The 19,759-nt window shown below is 43.3% G+C and overlaps 1 protein-coding gene across 1 annotated transcript in view; it reads left to right on the top strand.

Annotated features, from left to right (window-relative positions):
• Kcnk1 (potassium two pore domain channel subfamily K member 1) overlaps positions 1 to 19,759 on the top strand; it is a 39,296-nt gene that overhangs the window by 15,905 nt on the left and 3,632 nt on the right. Inside the window, exon 3 of the mRNA XM_010622010.2 lies at positions 19,269 to 19,664. Within this exon, the coding sequence (XP_010620312.1) occupies positions 19,269 to 19,664 (396 nt within the window). The remainder of the gene's footprint in view (positions 1 to 19,268; positions 19,665 to 19,759) is intronic.

Below are 19,759 nucleotides of genomic sequence, written 5' to 3'. Positions count from 1 at the left end.
AAAAAAAAAAAAAAAAAAAAAAAGAGCTCTGCTACATTCGATTTTAACCAGTTCAAGGATTATGTGTATTTTGGAGAGAAATACTTTGATTTCCATGTTTGGTTTCTGTGTTAGTTAGCTCTCCATCACTGCTATAAAATATCTGAGATAATAAACTTAGGAAGAGGGAAGGTTTATTTTGGCTCACAGTTTGGAAGTTTTAGTCCATGACAGATTGGCCTTATTGCTCTAGGCCTATGGTGAGGCAGAACGTCATGGCAGGGAGTGCATGTTGGGGGAAATCTGTTCACCTCATGACCATGAGCCGGCTAGAGAGGAAGGAACTAGGAACCCACCATCCTTCCCAGGGCATTTCCCCAGTAACCTGAGACCTCTTGCTAGGGCCCACCTCTTACTGTCTCCCAGTAGCACCAAGCTGGGGCCATAGAGGGGACCTATAAAGTCCTAACTGTACCTGTAGCAATTTCTTTCAAAACCTGCACAACAAGAATTCTGTTTTCTGGCACAATGGGATGGCCAGAATGTGGGGCATCCTGGGGAGCCTCTAGATAAAGAGCAAATCCAGTTCAGCCTTTGAAGAAGCAAGAAACTCGATCTAAATGGTCCTATCAGGCTAATCAGCCTCAGGAGTTAAAAGCCTTTAAAGATTGGAGACACTCAGTGGTTGTGAGGGAGGAGAGGTATATGCAGTTTGAATTATAAAATTGATATTTTGTATTCACTGTCATGCAGTTTACAGAAATTAATGTTTGACTAAGTATCTTTAGCTGTGGAAAGATGGAAAAAGATACAGGACTGTCTTCTATCAGAAGCAGGCCCTTACTCCCATGCTGTGTTTCTGTTGTGTTGTTTATCCAAAGGGGTCATTAGTAAATTGCTTCAAATTATTAGTAATAATTAATTGCCAGTTAGCAAATAATTAGAAAAATGTTAGTAAAATCATTAATGAAATTCTTTTGTGGGTAGTCACTGCTATAAGGTCATGGGTCTTAAGTGGTAAATCAAAGCATATACACATCTGGTTTGAGAAGCCTAAAAGTGGGCTCAAGCCCCGTCCCTCCTCTGTTCTGTGTCTGCCCAGAAGGGAGCTTTCTGGGGCCACAAAAAGAAGTACCTGAGGATTAGGAAAAGAAGACAGTCTGATTCTTTCACTTTTGTTGCTTTTGCTTTTTGATGATCAGTTTCCTCAACAAAAGGGCAAATACCCACTGTACTCCAGCGTCTGCTTCCGGCACTTCTGCTCCAACCTGGTGACCTCCTGAATTGAGTATGCAAGGCTTTGAATATGCACTCAAAGAGGTGCGACACAAGTTTTCAGGGCTTCACTCATCTGAGTGAAGTGCCACCTCAGGACCCTGTGCACTGGCGGACTGCCACTGACTTCCACGATGCACCTATCTGTTCACCAGTCTGCTCAGAATTCTTTTGTGGAGTTCTGTGGGCAGATACATACTGTTCTTCCTCTTGTTGTAATTGATCATTTATCAATTCCAGTCAAGTCTTCTAAGGAAATTTCTCTATGATACTTTGTGCCTGTTATTTTCTTTGTAAACTGAAACTGTATATGCCTAGCGTGGTTAGGAACTAGTAAAAATAACCATTGGTCAACTCCATAGCTGCTGCATAACTTGTCAATATCTACTCTGTTTTGTTGTAAAATGTGACCTTTTCTGGCTTCATCTGTGCTGAAGATTCACTATCAATTCCTTTTGTTTTGTTTTGTTTTGAGATTGTCTTGCTATAGTCCCGCTAGCGTTGAACTCACCATGTACAACAGGCTGACCTTGGATTTAGAGGATCCTCCAGCCTCAGCCTTCCGGTGCAAGGATTACAAGCATTAATCTTACCATGTTGGTGTATTGCTGACAGTATCCATGCCACTGATACTATGTTTTACTTCTCCATATGGGAATCCAATGTTATGTCTTTCTGAAATCCAAAGACCATACTATTCTGTATTGTGAACTTGGCAACATTTTTTCCAGAATTACCATTTTGTTCTCATGACTAGTTCCTGTGCTGTGCTGCTCATCTGGTGTTTTTTTTTGTTTTTGCAAATACAACATCAATGGGTATCCAGTGAACCGATTGTTGAATGTGATATTTGGGTTACTTTTTGACTAGGTGCAACAAGTTTGTTCACAACGTCATACGGTTTATTACTCTCTTTATTACTGCACAGAGAAAGACCTGGTAGTTGAGTTCCAGAATAAATTTCTAGATTCAAAGTGTTTTATTTTTGTACCATAGTTGGAAGGTTTCTTTGGCATTGATGCCAAAACCTCCAACAACCACAAAATGATGCAAGTCGTTTACCAGTTGTTCTGTATTCAGATGGTATATAAATTGCTTGACAGTTCGAAGTAGAGCTTTCAACAAATGAGCAGACAGCAGCCAAATTGCTGTATTATTTTTTTCTTTCTTGGTGGGTCTTTTTGTTACCCAAAAGGCAGTTTTGAAAGAAACCAAATCTCCTGAGTGTCATGATTCTGACAGTCTCAATGCCACCTCTGTCACTTCACAAATCTATGAGATTTTCATGAACACAATTAGAATGATAAAGTCCTGCTATGAAGGCTTTTAGTTCAGATAGGGAGGCGTCATGATAAACATGTTTTGAGTATTACTATTGATGCGCATAGAATGTTTTCTTGTATTTCATTATTAGTGTATTTCCAAACATCTTGTAGCACATCGCCCGTTACAGACGAGTTCCAACATCGAACCACAGTGTGGGTATTCCATCCAAAAGGTTTCATCCCTGGCAAGAACCTAATAACATTTCCTGACTTAGTTCTGACGTTGTATACGTGGCCATTTTGTAGCATTTTGATTAGTCAAACGTTCATTTCCTTGAGTGCTTTCTTCCCCTTTTGAATCAAGGCCCTCATTCTGTACCTCCATCTGCCGCCATATCTCTCTTATCATATCTGTCATATATCACTGACTTCTTTGGCTGTGATCCAAGTCATCACTTACCAATCACCTCATGGCTCACTTTCTACCTCCCCCCACAGTTAAAAAAGCAGATTTTCATGCAACATTGTATGGAATTGGGCTAATTCTACCTGAAAAATCAGAAGAAAACATTTAATAAGAAATTATAAACACACAAAAATGTAACATGGCACATATTGTGGATAAAACTCACCCATTTACACTTTGACGTGTATACAACTTGCTGTTTTTCATACCAAGTGGGTGAACACAAAGATTGTTTTCTGTGTTCCTCCAGCATAGCTAGTGATATGCACAGCAGGCTACCATTTGGCCAAAGTACGTACTTCTCATTAGAAAATACAGTATGGGCATCTGCAACCCAGTATAAGGAACTGAGCATGCTGGATCCTCTTTCCCATTAATATCACCAGGAAAGAACAGATGTTTTTGAAAGTCATCCAGTTATTTAAAACTCAGCTATGAGACCATCAGTGTTTGAAGGAACTTGGCATTATGGTGGTTCCTGTATTTGCTGGGTTTTGGTTTGGGGTTGGCCCTCCTGGCTACATACTGAGCACTCCTCCCTGAAAAGCAGTCCTGAGCGATGGATCCTTCTTCCAGGTGTGGCAGATCAGGGCTCAACTCTGAGGCTCCTCCCACCACCTCCATCATGCTTGAGCAGAGCAGTTGCTCACCTGGAGCTTTGGGATGAAAGGAAAAGAAACATTACAGGTTAAACACTGGGCCAGGTGTGGTGGTGCTGACCTGTAACCCCAGCTAGTCAGGAAGCTGAGGCAAGGGAAGATCAGAAGTTTGAGGCCAGACTAAGAAAGTTAGCAGGATCTTGTCTCAAAATAAAAAAGGGACTGGGGATGCAGTTTAGAGCAAAGGCCCTGAATTCAATCCCTGGTACCAGAAAAAAAAAATTTTTTTAAAAAGCAGTAGGAGGGAAGTACTTGCTGCTATTCCTTCAGCATTCTCATTTTTCTGATGAAGGCCAAGGTTTGCAAAGGAGACTGACTAAGCTCTCTGTCCAAAGGGGGAATCCAAGGTAAGACTTCTACTCCCAGATAGACTGGAAGCAGCTAGGCAAAAAGCAGATAATCCTGGTCTGAAGAGTTAAACATTCTTGGTAGCACATGAACAAGTTGGAAACATATTCCTCTGAGTGAAATATAGCTTTTTGAAGACATATATCATTTCTAAAAAGCTTGGAAACACAGGAATTAGCAGTCACACGACATCGATGTTAGTGTGGGCTTAAACTCTGCCTTTGATTTATTGCAAGGTGTCAAGTCAAGTAATAAAGGAAGAAATGCATTCTTAACTGCTGAACACAGAAGGCTTCTCAGGGTGCCTAACCTTGCTTCTAACCTAGGGATTAGCTTGTGCTCGGCTGATGATTATATTCCAATTTCCTCTCCTGAAAGAAAGACACAGTGGCCTTGGAAGGAATTAATAATAGGTAGGTGTCAATGATAAAATGAGTTGATGTCAGATGCTATTTTCAAATTTTCTGAAACACTTCCCTCTGATGGCAATTTAATAACATTTTACATGTGAATTTTTAATTTCGTAAATAGGTGGCCCTGTAAGTTGCTTCCCCAAGAAGTAGTTTTCTGGGACAATGCTGTAAAAATGAAAGTCAGGTCTGCCCCACGTCTGACTGTTACAATTTAAGCACTGTGTTCCTCAGGTGATGCGGAGCCAGGAAAGCTAACGATTCCAGGATCAGTCCTATCTGAACGGGCGAGTGCCTTAGAATCCAGTGACTCAATCCTGGGAGGGTATGTTTTACTGACGGGCACACCAGGGCATAGAATTATCCAAAGAAGGACACTTGTAAGTTTTTTGTTTTGTTTTGTTATTTTGGTACCGGGGATTGAACTCGAGACCTTGCGCTTGCAAAGCAGGCGGCAGAACCACTGAGCAAAATCCCCAGCTCTTGTAAGTGTGAATTAAGGGTAGAGTCTAGTGCCAGCAGGGCGTCCTCTCTTCTGCTCCCAGATGGTGGTGGGAGTCAGTCAGGTGGAGACCTCAGCCAGGGCAGGCCACCTGTCAGGGTGTGTTGCCTCTGATGTTGGGAGTGGTGGTGGGTGCCTGTTATCTCAGCATCTGGAGGCAGGTGGATGACAAGTTTGAGCCCAACCTGGAAAATCTAGCAAATTACTGAGACCCTTAAATTAAAAAAAAAAAAAAAAAAAAAAAAAAAAAAAAAAAGCTGTAGATGTAGCTCAGTGTGAAGGTCCCGGGTTCAATTCCCACTACCAGGAGGGAAAAAAAGGCTGCCTTCAAGGTGATTTGAGTCTGCACAGGCCCCTGGGAGCTTACTGGGTGCATAGCCCTGTCTGAGGTTCCTGAGTTCCAGATGGAGTCTAAGTAATCAACCTATATCTTACAGAGGCATAAACTGATAATTATAATGCAAATGAGTACCGATTAGCACGGTTTTCAAGTGGCATAAAGTATGGGAGCAGCAAGTCACTTTTTTTCTGACATTGGGGATCAGGTGGGAAGCAGTTCAGTCATTGAGACAGCATTTCCTGCCTTTGCACACTGCTTTCATCTTCATCCTCATCCTTTGGCCTCAGAGGACTGCAGCACTGCAGGACACCTTGTCTGTGATGATGGTGGGAAGAAACCAATGCTTTCAGGATTCTGTCCTTTGGTCACTCCTAGCTCAGGAGAGATGGGAAGGAACATCATGGCCTCCTACCCAGGGTTGGGGACAGCAGAGAGAAGGGTGCCATGTGTTGGCATGGAGGGACCCTGAAAGGTGTAGAGCCAGGCCAGAAGGATGAGAGGTGCAGCATGGTAGAATTATGCAAGTGAGAAAGGCCCAGCGTATCCTGAGTTCCCTGTGACTAAGATCCAGGAGTGGAGCGAGCCTGTAGGGAGAGGTCTTCACTCTAACCCCCTCGCCTAGGTGATGGTAGCACAAGAAACAGATGAGGCAGGAAAAAATGGCTGAATGAGGACACGGTGGCAGTGCTGGGACAGAAAAAGCAAGGAACTGTGGGAGTCTTCTGGCCGTGTGCATAGAACCTTAGGGGTGTAGTGGAGTCAGGGATGGCCCTAGGGTTCTCTGATAGATAGCTGAGCCTTTCTCTGGGCTGAAGGAGGGGTGCAGGGAGGTGGCTGTGCTGTGAAGTTTTGGCAGGTAGAGAGGTACAGTGGTGTATCGGCAGTTACTCTGAGTTGAGGGATAAGGATGTGTCTGCCTGTTTATAAGCTAAATAGCTAAACTGCCTCATAGTAGGTCACAGGTAGGCTGGACTCTGATGTCCCCTCGCCTCTCAGGGTGGCCCTGGTTTTTAGGCCCTGGTTTTCTGTAGACCATGAGGTAAAAAAGACAGGAAACCCTTGCAGGCAGTGAGTGCAGTTGGAGTAGAGGTTTTCAGTGTGGCAGGCTGGTCAAGGTGAAAGAACACAGATCCACGGCCTGGCAGATGGAAGTGCGAGGGACACGAGTGAAGTCAAGGGAAGAGGTATTTCAAGGACAAGGGGGAACCTGTGTAGTCAGTGGTGCTTAGAAGCCGAGAAAGATGAGGAGGGAAGTAATTCAGGGACTTGATAATATAGAAGCCGCAGAAGCTCAGGTTGAACCCTCTGTGGGGAGGGTGTGTGCTTAGAATCCAGAAGGCTTTCCTCCCAACCTGGAGCAGGGAGTTGTCTTCCCCTCACATCTGTCTGCTTCCCCCCTGCACACCCAGCATTTCGTGTGTTACAAGATGACTTTGTTGCACTAAATATTTAATCTTCTGTAATGTGGAACGTAAATCCCTTATTAAAGTGTCAGTTTTACGAATGGTATGTCATCTGTGCCCTGCTCCTTTCACTGATGTCTTTCCTTTAATACAACTTTGCCACAGATGAAGGCTTCCTGGTAGCTCCTTGGGTGTGTGCGATTGTCTGGCTTCTGTAAGTCCTTTGTCTCGGGAGAGGCTCTGCACACTTAATGCTTCATTCACAAGTGTGCATGGTGGTGTCAGATCTCATGGCCAGGTGTGTGGTCAGGCTCAGCAAACACGAGTTGAAACTTTATGGCAAAGGAAACCCTGTGGTGGATACCACTGCAGCCTCAGGGAGAGGACAAGTCTTCCGGGTCCTCTGGGACCCTTCCTGGAGCCACAGCTATAGTTGAGTTTCTGCCTGTGAAGGCCCCGCCTCGGTCACTTGTTCATCCTTGGTTCAGCCCTGGATGCCATTGTGAAGGTCTCTGCTCTGGAAGGGTCATTGTGCACCATAGCAGTCCATAGGCTGGTGAGAGCCGACTCAGAATGCCTAGTGGGCGGGGTACAACTGTTCAGGAGAAGAGCATTTCTGGAGCACTACAGGCTCCCTATGGGTTGGTAAGATCAATATCCCTAGCCTCCAGCCTTGGCAGATGCCATGGGCTCCTTCCAGAACTTGGCCTCTAGTGTTAAACAAGGGCCCATGGCTGACTTAGTTTAAATCCCCAAGAACACTGCTGAGAAAACCCCAAACTTATTCCCTCTGTGCACTTGGCCTGAGAGTTTGAATCCTTAAGGAACATTCTGAGGTTTTAACAATGCTCCCATCTAGGAGACTATGAAATTATTATAGATTTGGTGGGCTTCAAATTAAGAAATCTCATTTGGTTGTGTCTTAATACTTTTAGGTGTCACAGTTCTGAACTCTGTTTATCTTCTGTTATATGAATGGGAAGGTACAGTTTTACAGAAGCAGGCATTGCAAAAGTGAAAATGTAGAATATTCATACCAGAAGTTGACTAAATGAACAATGGTGTTCCAACATTACATCTCAAACCTTTTCTTTTTAACTTGTTATTATGCATAGTTTTTTTCAAATTTAGACTTGTGTATAACAATTACACAGTCTGTTTATACACCAGCCATCAACACTCTGCATTCTGTCATTCTTGTTTTCCCTATGCCACATACCTTCTTCGCTTTTCACAGTTTTTTTCCTGGTATTCCATATTAGTTAATTTTTACCAGGAAAAGCTATAGTAACAGGGCCCCCAAATCTCAGTGCCTTATAATGGCCAAAGTTTGTCTCTTTCTCAAGTTACCTGTCCTTTTTCGGTATAGGTAGCCCTTGCTCCTCCCTTTCTTTATTGGGGGAGCAAGATGGCCCTATATCTATGGGAGACCTCTGTCAAGCCTTTGCTGAAAGGGTTTCACAAGGATTGGGCCATAACCTAGACTACAGCCAACAAGAGGATCCAGATTCCAAGAAGAATCTGTCATCCAAGTATAACAGGACGTTTTACTTTCCTAGTAGACACAATAGTCTTCCCTATCAATTAATCTACAACCTAGGGGACAAAGAAGTTAACACTTGAAGTTTCCTAATTAGGAATATACACCCCAGGAGAAATGAGTTATTATGTGACAGACCGTACTCAACGAATGGTTAAGTAGCTAGACTAGAGTTTATTAATTAGCAAAAGGAATGCCAGGGGTTATTTTTCATTGGTGAAGTGGTTTTCTAATTAGGAAAGATAGACTGGCTAGAGATACTGTTCTTCTACCCTTGCATGAAGGGGTATCCAGTCTTTGGAAATCTAGCAAATAGACATCCTTCAGAGCAAGATTTTTTTTTTTTTTTTTTTTTATGTGCTGAGGATTGAACTCAGGTCCTTGTGCTTGCAAGGCAGGCAGTGGCAACACTGAACTACATCCCCGGTCCTGGAACAGGATTCTAGATCTAAGACTCCATCCTTTGATATGCTCTGCTGAAAGATCCTTGAGATTATGTTCCCTGAGTTGCCCCGAATTTTGTTGAATGCATCTGCTAACACAGTGTCACATCTATCTCTTGGAAGCTTTTTCAGTAACTACTGTTCAGACACCTGAGAATGCTGATATACCTAAGTTTACAGTGCTTTGACTCTTGCCCCCACTATACTATATTATATCATACTATACTATATAGTATACTACATAATAGAGAAGTATGAGAAGAAACCTATAGTTCTTACCTACCTTGAGTTGTTGGAATCTATCATTATCCAGCTGTAAATTGTGCTAAATGGCTGCCTTATTGGGTTATTTTGCTATGGGGGAGTGAGAACTTCAGAAGATTTGTGTTGGGGATCATCGGTGCTTTCCCAAATACAGAGTAGCCTCAAAATTCCTATATATTAGCTTGTTCTATAAGCACCGTCGTTGTCTTCAATAGTGTTAAACCAAAACTCTTGAGTTCAATGAAACTCTGAAATAAAAGGGTTTATGGAGCCATTACAGTTGGTAATCAGAAAGCAAGGACCAAGTCTTTCAAAATTCCTATAAATACCAGCAGCAAGACTGGGCAGCATCTGGAAAATGTCCACCAGAGCAGAGCTAAAAGCATTTTTATAAACTCTGGGGAAAGAAAGAAGTGCAACCTAATAATGCAAAGCTGTGGAACCTTTGGATTAGGAGAGCTGGTCTGTAAGGAGATGTAATTGTTGCTTCTGAATTGGTTGGGGTTAATAGTTTTTTGTTTTGTTTTTGGTACAGGGGATTGAACTCCAGTCCTTGCACTTGCGAAGCAGGCAGTGTTACCACTGAGCTAAATCCCCGGCCCAGGGTTAATAGTTCTGAAAGTATATACTGAAACAATGAAACAGTGTGGTATGGTCCTGGTAGTCAGTTGTCATGGGATTTATGTTGAGATTTCAGCATAAAACTCTTGTTTTGTTAGTTTCACCTGTGGCTAACGGATTAACTTCCCTTATCTTTTCACCCTCCCAGCCTTTGTAATGAAATTTAGGACTCTATAGAATTTTTTGTCACTTGTTATTAGGAACTGTTTTAATAACCCCTAGCCATTGGCATAGCAGAAGATATCTTGAAGGACCGGGAAGAATTAAACTGTATGCCGCAAACAGAATGGAACACAAAGGTAATCTCTAACTAGTAAGCCTTGGAATTATGGCCCGTCTGACAGGACATAAATATTGTTGGGCTAACTCATTAAGTCTTTTCTGTTAGCATCAGTGGGAGAGTTTACTTTTCTGCTGTTTCATACGTGCTGCATCTGTGTTCATTGTGGTACTTTTCACTTAGTCCTCATGACACCTACACGAGGTAGAAGTAGTGTTCATCCTTGACAGACAGGAGAACTAGGGCACATGGGCCCTCAGTCAGTCAGAGGAAGAACCAAAATTCAAATTCAAGAAATAGTCCACAATGCTTAAAAAATTCTAATTGAGAGATACGGTAGTTAATCTTAACTGTCAACTTGATTGGGTTGAGAAACACAACATTAGCAAAGCACACTTCTGGGTGTGTCTGGATGTTTCCAGAGGCAGCTGGTGAGTGGGACAACAAATTGAGAGGAGAGAACCCCCTTAAATGTGGTAGCACCAGCCAGTTAGCTGCGGGCCTGAGGTGGACAAAAGTAGCAGAGGGAAGCCTTCCAGCACAAGGTCTTTCCTTTTTTCTCTGCCCCTTAGCTGTCCTGAAGTGAGCAGCTTTCACCTCCATTCTCTTCCAGCATGATGTGGTCGCCTTGCCATAGGCCTAACAACAACAGAGCCAGCTGACCATGGGCTGTAACCTCTGAAAAAGTTTTCCTCCTTTAAGTTATTCTTCTTGGGTATTCTGTCACAGTGATAGAATGGTAACTAACCACGAGACCATTAAACTGGGGTGGCTGTAACACTTCAAATTATTTCTTGAACAAAACAAAGCTTAAAGAGTAAATTGAAATGATGAACTGTTCTAGTCAGGAACAGCTATTAGCAGGCTGAAGTAAAAAATAGAATCACAAAGGAAGAAGAGGAGTGATTATTGGACATATAAGAAGAAAGAAAGCTCCTGATGATTGGGAGGGTTCCTGAAAAGGGTCACCGGAGTGATCTCTTTGTAAGGGTCTTTTATATCTAGGTGGCCAAGTCTCTGGCCATAACAAGTGAAGGTGAACTTGGCCTATAGGATTTGAATATGGGTTGCCAATGCTCTAAAATGACCTACAGACAGAGCACACAGTGTCTTGTGCACTAATTAAACATTCTTTGGCCAGACAGGAATCTTGCTATGTATGTAATGGGTGAGAAAAAAGTCACAGGGAAGAGGGGATCAGTTAACATGTTTTAGCTTTTACATTCCTGAGCTTAGTGATCTACATGGCTTGAGTTAACCCTTAATTCTGTTTCCTATGCTGTTCTCTTGGAAGACTGACCACCCTGACTCCATCTTAGACCCACCCCCTTGTCGACTGCCCACTTAAAAGCTAAATAGATAAAACTACCTCTTAGGCCACCAACTACAGACTTTCTACTCCAACCAATTGAAGTTGTTTCCATTGTCTTGGTTCTGCAAATACATTATAAAGTTTTCTCTGTTGCCTCTCCTTGGAGCCACTTGCTGAATGGTGCCCAGATTCATCGACTGCTGCATGCTCAAATAAGCATTTTCAAATTTAAATGTGTTCAAGTTGGTCTTTTTTATCATCATCTTGTTCCCTTACCAAAGTCTTTAAAGTAGTAAGAAAGAAATTATACTTTATTACATGAACATTTGCCTCCAAAAGGTGTAGAGTCCCATCAAGGTGCAATGGATGCCATGTTTTCTTCCCAGGGTTGTGGACACCTTGTGGCTATTTTGCGTCATTATGAATGGAGTGTGGGTGTGGCTTGATTCAGTGGAATCTTGAGGACCTGATCATTGTTCGGTTCTGCTTGCTGCATGACAGCCAATATTCAGGGCCAAGTGATGGCAAGGAAATCATGTTTTACTTATGTTAAGAGAACGGATTGGGGAAAAGGCTGCATTTTCATCCTAATGACCATTTTCGAAGAATTTGTTCACGTGGAAGGGTTTTTATCAGGAAGAAAGGGGAGTAGTGGGCTAGAGAGCAGGGAGCCCCAGAAGGCTGTGCATTAAGTTGGGCATCTAGCCTCTAGACTTGCTGGTTTTCTCTTCTCTTCAGTGGGAATATTTCTGTGATTATAATTGATCTTCTTCTCCTGGGCCAATCCTTTATTAGATAAACCTTTTAGATAAACACTATTTTCATGCAAAGTAAACATTTTTTCTTATTTTAATTAGAGAACAGGATTAGCAAGTCCTTGGCCTACACTTTGATTTGCAGACCACCAGGTGTTCTGGGTTCTGAAAAAGTTAAGAAAGATTACCAACCTGGAGATCTGGGGACAACAATTTTTTAAAATTTAATTTTTCTCTTTGACCCTTTTTCCTGGAAGAATTGGCTTTGGCAGTTAATACCTCCACCATTTAAAGAGGGTACTGTAGAAGCTGTTACACTGAACAAAGGGCAAACAAGGATTAACTTTCAAAGGGGCAGTTTTACATGCAAATCTGATCTTGATTAGGGCGGCAGAAAACAAGGTTGTGTAGCCACTGCTGCTGTTACCCCTTCACATGGCTTGAGAGTCAGGGAACACTTTTTTCTAGTCTGCAGTTAAGCATTCAGGCCAAGCAAAAGGTACACTGATTATTTGTGGAAGAGGGGGCATATTGGAAATTCAGCAAGTAAGCGGTGACTCCTGGTCATCCAACATCTTCAGAGCCAGGCTCCCATAGGACATGGGTCAGACGTTCCCAGGGGAAGAGGAGTTTAAGTCCTTTCTTGTCTGCACAGCATCCCTGCCTAGGGGAAATGTCTACAGCGTGAATTATAAATCCCTGATGTAAAAGTACCTCTCTGGGAAACCTTTACAATGGAATACTTTTTGAACCTCAGGATAGTGATAGCTGCAGGGTAATTATGTCAAATCTGAAAGCCAACAGGAAAGCGGCAGCTAGAGGAAGTAACTGTCTACGTCAAGATCTTGGGGCCTTAAGAAAAACTACATCTGTTGTCTCTGTGAGCTTCTTGAATGTTTCCTTATTATTGACCTATTACTAAAAGTTCTGCCTGGTCAAGAATGAGAGAGAAGGAAATGTTTTTAAAAATAAGGAAAGGACATACAGTAACTAGACTGCAAAGTAGGGTTCCTCCTCAGCTTGTGCTAATCAGTTTCGGGGGCAAGTTCTAACTCCTTCTCCCAGCAGCCCAGGGGAGAAAGATTACAAACATAGTTGGAGCGCAGGCACTGGCCATGTGTGCTCTGACACTGGAGGAGCACTGGGTGCTGCTGCTGGATGATGACAGCAGCTGGTGTGAACAGTGTCTTCTCTGCCACGGGCCGCCAGTGCCTGCAGAAGGCTTATGTGGGCTGCAGTCACCACTAGAAGGTGGAAACCTTTGTCTACTGGAAAGAACCACGATATCCAGCGAGCAGAGGAAGTATTTATTCAATGATGAGAGTTGTCATGTGGCACACAACCTAGGGTGAGGCAATGTGTGGTCCAACGAAGGACGGGGAGAGGGCCTCTCGAGAAACCCGGGAGAGAGGTGGTCTGTGTATGGGTCTTGTTGAAACCTGTTGACTGATTGGGCTGCAGATAAAAGACTGCAAGAGGATTGTTTTCTGGCAATCAGAGATTGTCTTGCCTTCAGGACTCCGGAGGATCCTAGAGTAGTGTGGTCATACATCCACACAGCCCCATCACCTTTTGGAAATGACAGATGAGGCGGAGTCATTCAGGCTTTAAGCTGATTCTGTAGTCTTTTAATCCTATTCTCATGGAATTGGGACCAGAGGGCTAGGGATGTCTTGGATACTTCATGCAGATTAGACCAAGGGTGAACAGCAGTCCTGGGAATAACCCCAAAGCTAAGGCCACCATGAATCAGAAGCAGTTTGAGCTGCTGGACTTTGGACTCCAGTCTGGTGGAGGCAGGACGTGTTATGACAAGGCAGACTGGTCCTTGCCCAGGGCCACCAAATCAGAAAGGGTGAGGTGGGAAGGGTCCTAGTGAAATAGCTATCACCATAAAAACTAAGCCTGTTTTCTCACGAAATCAAAGAATGAAATCGTGGATGAAAAGGAGGTTAAACAGGAAGGGTTTATTGGAAATAGAAGAAGTCGGGGGGAAGGCTCCCAATAGCCAGGAAGTGGAGTGCTATAATCCTGTCTTTGTTTCGGTCTTTTATGGACAAACAGAAACAGGAATTTGTTCAGTTACCCAGTGATTACCTATCATAGGTGGGTCTGTGGGTTTAGAATAACCAATTGGGGTTATTATGCTTGAAAATCAGCTACTCAGCTGGCTGACTTCAAAAGAAACACCCTGTATTCCTTTTTTTTTAATTGAGTTTATTGGTACATTTTAGGTATACAGTACAGTTATATTCATTATTGGGATCTTGTACCTTTACATGACAGGTCTTGGAAGAAATTGGAAGAAATTTTTTTTTTTTTTTTTTTGTTCTGGGGGTTGAACTCCAGACCCTGTGCTTGGGAGACAGGGGGTGGCACCACTGAGCTAAATCCCCAGCCACCCTGTATTTCTTAAATTCCTCCATATCTAGCCCAGAAGTAGGAAGGACTTGTTAGTTAACCTAGTGTATTCTGCCCAAGAAGTTTTTTTGTTTGTTTGTTTTTGTTTTTCCCTGAGAGTTAGGGTTCTAACCTTAACTCTTGCTCCATTTTCCTGTGTTTGTGTTTACATTTCTAAGCTTAACTACCTGTTCTACTTGCTGTGCTATTTTGTTTCTAACCAGCCCACTCTATCTTAGGCCCTGTCCCTTACTGGCTGCCTACTTATCTGCTCACTAGCTAAACTGCCTTTTACAAAACCTAGGAGCTCTCAGCTTGGGTTAGCTGAGTTCTTTTGGTTATTGTGTTAGGTCTGCTCTATCTCAGAGCATCTTTATTCTGGAATCACCCAGGGATTTCTCATTTCTCCAACTGTCTCTGGTCACTTAAGTTCATATGCTCTTCTTTGCTTGCCCCTGACCAAATCAAAGGAGGCCATATGTTTTGATAAAAAGGAAAAAAAGATTTATTTCAAGATAGCTCTGAGGAGAAGGCATCCATTCGCCTGAAATCACCATCTCCCATGTATAGGTGGGTGTAAGAGTCTTTTATAGTAAGGAACAGAGGACAGGGGAGCACAGAGCAATAATATGGGTCTGCACACTTTATCACTTGCAGCCATTTTTAGCTAACCTCTTCTTTCTCCTGGAGAAGAAACCAGGCTCTAGCTTCCTGGGGCAGGTATCTGCATATTCCATCACTTTTGGCAGGGTTAAGGACTGGGTGAGGTGGGGTTGTTTTGTGCTCAGAAGAATTGTTCATCTCAAAGTAAATTTTAGAGTTCCATTTTTCTGTGCAAAATGTTACATAACTTTTATTTTCTACCTAGTTGGCCCTCACCCCTCTTGTATTTTTTGCTTGTTCTTCACCACACATCACCCCTCTCCATGGCCAAATTCAAAAGGCTGGCAAACATGGTTCTAATTGTGCTTCCTTCCTGCACTTGCTGTTGAGGCTTTGGTAAACTGAATTACTGTAGCCCCTTCATCTATACAGCAAGGACACACAGCTCATCTCAAAGAACAGATGCAGAGATTAAAGGAGCCTTTTTAGACGGCACACAGCACCATTCCTGTTATCAGGTACCAATGCTCCACTCTCATTTTCTCATCCAAAGGCTCTTCCCAGCCCTGGGGGGTTCTGTATGAATTAGCAAGTCTCAAACATAGAATAATGTAAAGGCTTTCGAAGTGCGCAGCATTCAGATTATAATCTCCATGGGCCAGATTTCCTGACCTCCTCTGAAGGGCTCTTTCTCTCCAGTATGTCTCCCTCATCCCTGTCCAGAGCACTGGAATCTTACTGACATGGTTACTGGAAGGAGCTCTTGCACCCAGTGCCACTTCTAGGTGGGATGGAGATCAAGCTCCCTGTGTGCTAAGTATGTCTTTTTGTTCTGATCCTTTGGCATCCTGGAGTGGTCTTCCCCTTCCAGAGCTGGCCAGTTCCTAGATAGTCATGGTCACACATTTGAGTGTGTTTCACATGTGCAAATCAAACCACCCAGCCCATACTCCTCTACCCCACCCCTTTCTTGGGCTCTTACACTGGGGCAACAGTCCCTTTGCTGTGATCACCCCAGTGCAGGCACCAGGCAACTAAAGACATCCACTGATAGTTCAAGCTAGACAACCCCAACCCTGTGTGCCCTGCTTCGTACCCACTTTTGCAGAGGCCACAGCAAGGACCCCTTCCTTCCTGTGTCCTAACTAACCTGTGGTGTCCCTGTGTGATCCCCTGTGGTGTGGTGTGCTATGTCCCTACTTTTGGCTTTCCAGTGATGCTCATCTCCTAATCTCTGGGCCTCACTGTACCTGGAGAATAAAACCTACACAATAAGACACTTTCCCCAATGATAATGGTTTATTTTATGTGTCAACTTGCTTGAGGTCAGGGATGCCCAGATTGTTGGTTAAATGTTTCAGGCTGTGTCTGGGACGATTTTTCTGGAGGAGACTGCCACGCATTCGACCATCCATGGGTGGCAGAGCTCTAAGGACCCCAGCAGCATCAAGTAGGTGGGAATTACACTCCAAGTCCTAACTAAAATTTTGAAGTCAGTTCCGTATTACATGCTCAGTCTTTTGGGCCTTAAAATTATGTGACTAGCCTTAAAAAAAGGAAAGGACTCCCAAATATGCCAGCTGTGTTGTTTTGCTAAATGTGTCATTGTTTATAATGGGTTTTAATATGAGCTTTGTTTCATATTTAGAAATACGAGATTTGTTTTTTGATTAATCTGGAGGTTCAGGTGACTGAACTTGAATAGCTATTGGTCATCTCATTAGTATTCAGCAGAGCTGAGAGCTTCCATAAGGTACACTAAGTTGCAAAAGAATTGCTGTGTAATCAGTGCTGAGGTTGGTTTCCTCAGTATGAGCTGTACTGAGAATGGGAACACAGATGAGAAGTACATTTCACGTTTTACTTTCCATTAACAAAAATTATTTATGTAAACATCTGGAGAACAAAAGTGACTGTCAGTACAAATCTGCATGTTGGTGATTTTTAATCTCTTAGTGAGACTCTTCCTGGCATAAAAATGCCATTATGTGGAGAGACCTTAGAGTCTTATAATGATTATTGCTTAAAGATAACATGAGAATTAGTTAACATTCTAATAAAAAGCTATTAAAATTTGAAAGTAAAAATTTTATACTAAAACATTTTACAACTAGAAATTTTGTTTGCTTTTTTCTCCCTCTTGGAATCTGAATTGTGTCATTTATTGGAACAGGTGATACAGAAGATGTGGGCTGTTTTACATAGGTGTGTCACCCTTTTCTTCTTTCTTTCTTTCTATATTTTATTTATTTTTTATACCAGTTATCAAACTCAGGCCGTTGTGCTCACAAAGCAGGCTTCGGAACCACTGAGCCAAATCCCCGGCCACTGTGTCACACTTTTTAAGAAGTTATTTTTAAACCATTCCCCCCCAAAAAGGAATGGAAATTATGTACGTAGACTTTTGCCAACAGAATTGGCCATCTTATCTTCACACAATCCTGTAGAAGTTAAATTCACACCTTGTAGTCTCAGCTTCTCTGAGGGCTTTTAGTCATAGCCTTGTAACTAAGTTGCTTATCACTTGCCAGTTGGCTTCATTATGGTTAAGTAAAGTTCTATTTTCCGAGATTATCTCCAGGTACCCCTGATTTTCAGAATATCCTTCCTCACTCCTGACTAAAATCATAGCTCCCATCAGCCCCAGTGTTTCTGTGTATGGGTGGCTTTACTGCCAACAAATCTTATTCTCCTCTCTCAAAAATAAACATTTCCATCTCCCCAATTCCATATGCTGCACAGATAATATTTGATGAACACTGTCACCATCCTTCCTGTTACCTGTGAATGCTCCGACCCGCCCATTTCCCTTTTTAATTAGCCACAGCATCCCAGGAGCTGTCGGTTACACAGGGACCAGATGCATTCGGAACTGATTCTCAGAGCAGTGGTTCTGAGCCAAGGGCAACACGTACCTCTGTGAGGATCTAGGCTGTGGAATCTCCACAAAGACAGACATATGTGGGTGGATGTGTGCATCTGCGTACAAGTTCAGGGGATTTCTGGGATGTACTATAGTTCATTCATCAACTGTGTGCTCCTGGGACAGCAAGCTAAGAATAACCAAGGAAGCTTTATTCTAACTGCACATATCTGGGCCTTCAATGTGAAACACAGTTTGAATCTGCAACCGAGGGCTTTTGGAGGTGTTTGCTTTTTGGTAAGATATATTCTAGGATCCAGTTATACTTTTCAATTATATTCATGTTTGGTTTTTTTTTTTTTTTCCGGTAATGGGAATTGAACTCAGGACCTTGAGCTTGCCAAGCAGGTGAGGTGGCACTGGGCTATATCCCCAGCCCTCAATTATATTCATGTATCAGTTTTTTGGAATTAAATTGCGCTTAAAATTAACTTAGTTGGCTTTTTCTTGGGCCGACTTGTTTAGACATGTTTGACCTTTGGGGAGGAAGGGCTCATGAGATTTTTTAAATGGCCCACCCGCCCTCATCCCTGACTAGGTCCCCTTGCTGGCATTTGCCCCTTGTTTAGCAATTTGGAAATGACTCAAATCTTGTGGAAAGCAAATCAGTTAAGTATTATGACCACCGGTCTTAATGAAATTGTTTCAATGTCTGTTTTGGGAATGTATGGCATCTTTGAATGTTTGGAGAAGACAAGGGAGGACATGTAGGGGTTTTGAAATGTGCCATTTCACTGGATACAGTAATTGGGTAAAATATTTTAAAAGAATTGTTCAGTCCTATGAGTTAGTGAGCTCCAGTCTCATTTCTACCATTTGCTGTCTTTATCTTGATTGATGCCACCCCTCCCTTTCCCCTCTTACCATGTCATTTCCCCTCACTCATCTGTGTTTGTCAGACATTGAGGTTAAAGCATTCCGTCATGAGGACCCTCCTGGGTGGCACATGTCAGCTCTCACAGATGATTGTCCTCTTACTGGCTTTTCCTCCTGGTCTGAGGTGCTGCGGGCCACACCTCAGCCTACAGCCCTTCTTCCTCCTGCTCAGCCTGAAGGTGAATCTTAAACCAGAGCCCATTGTGTGAGAAGAGCTAGTCAGATTTTATAAAGAATGGTGGCTTTCTAATGCTTGGCATCTACAGGTAAATTTTTTTTTTTTTTTTTTTTTTTAGACAGGGTCTCACTGTGTAGTTCAGACTGCCCTGGAACTCACTGTGTAGCCCAGGCTGGTCTTGAACTCTCAGCGATCCTCCTGCTTCAGCCTCCCGAGTGCTGGGATTACAGGCATGCGCCACCACGTCCTACTCTACAGGTGAATTTGACCAGTGCAACAATATGCTGGATTCTTAAAGATCAGAGTTGAAGTCTCATGTGTCTCCTCGTTTGAGGGTAATACATGCAGGCAGTTGACTTACCTAGTTTAAAAGCTTACGTCCCGGGCCGACCTCTGCCTCTCTCAGCCAGCCTCCTGTCCTTGCAGGTTATGGCCACACCGTGCCCCTGTCAGATGGGGGCAAGGCCTTCTGCATCATCTACTCGGTCATCGGCATCCCCTTCACGCTCCTGTTTCTGACTGCCGTGGTCCAGCGCATCACCGTGCACGTCACCCGCAGACCGGTCCTCTACTTCCACATCCGCTGGGGCTTCTCCAAGCAGGTGGTGGCCATTGTCCATGCTGTTGTCCTTGGCTTCGTCACCGTGTCCTGCTTCTTCTTCATCCCGGCTGCCGTGTTCTCAGTCCTGGAGGACGACTGGAACTTCCTTGAATCCTTTTACTTTTGTTTTATTTCCCTGAGCACCATCGGCCTGGGGGATTACGTGCCCGGGGAAGGCTACAATCAAAAATTCAGAGAGCTGTACAAGATCGGCATCACGTGTGAGTATCCAGGCGCTCGGTGTCCCACTGTCTTGTGTTGCTGGTCAGGCTCTGCTTTGCGCTCTGAAGAGTAAACGGGGGGGGGGGGGGGGGCC

The sequence above is a fragment of the Fukomys damarensis genome, unplaced genomic scaffold (assembly GCF_012274545.1).
Source record: "Fukomys damarensis isolate Sample0158 unplaced genomic scaffold, DMR_v1.0_HiC HiC_scaffold_10, whole genome shotgun sequence".
Taxonomy (NCBI): Eukaryota; Metazoa; Chordata; class Mammalia; order Rodentia; family Bathyergidae; genus Fukomys; species Fukomys damarensis.
Note: the sequence above shows the minus strand (reverse complement) of the source record. Positions and strands in the feature narration are given on the sequence as shown.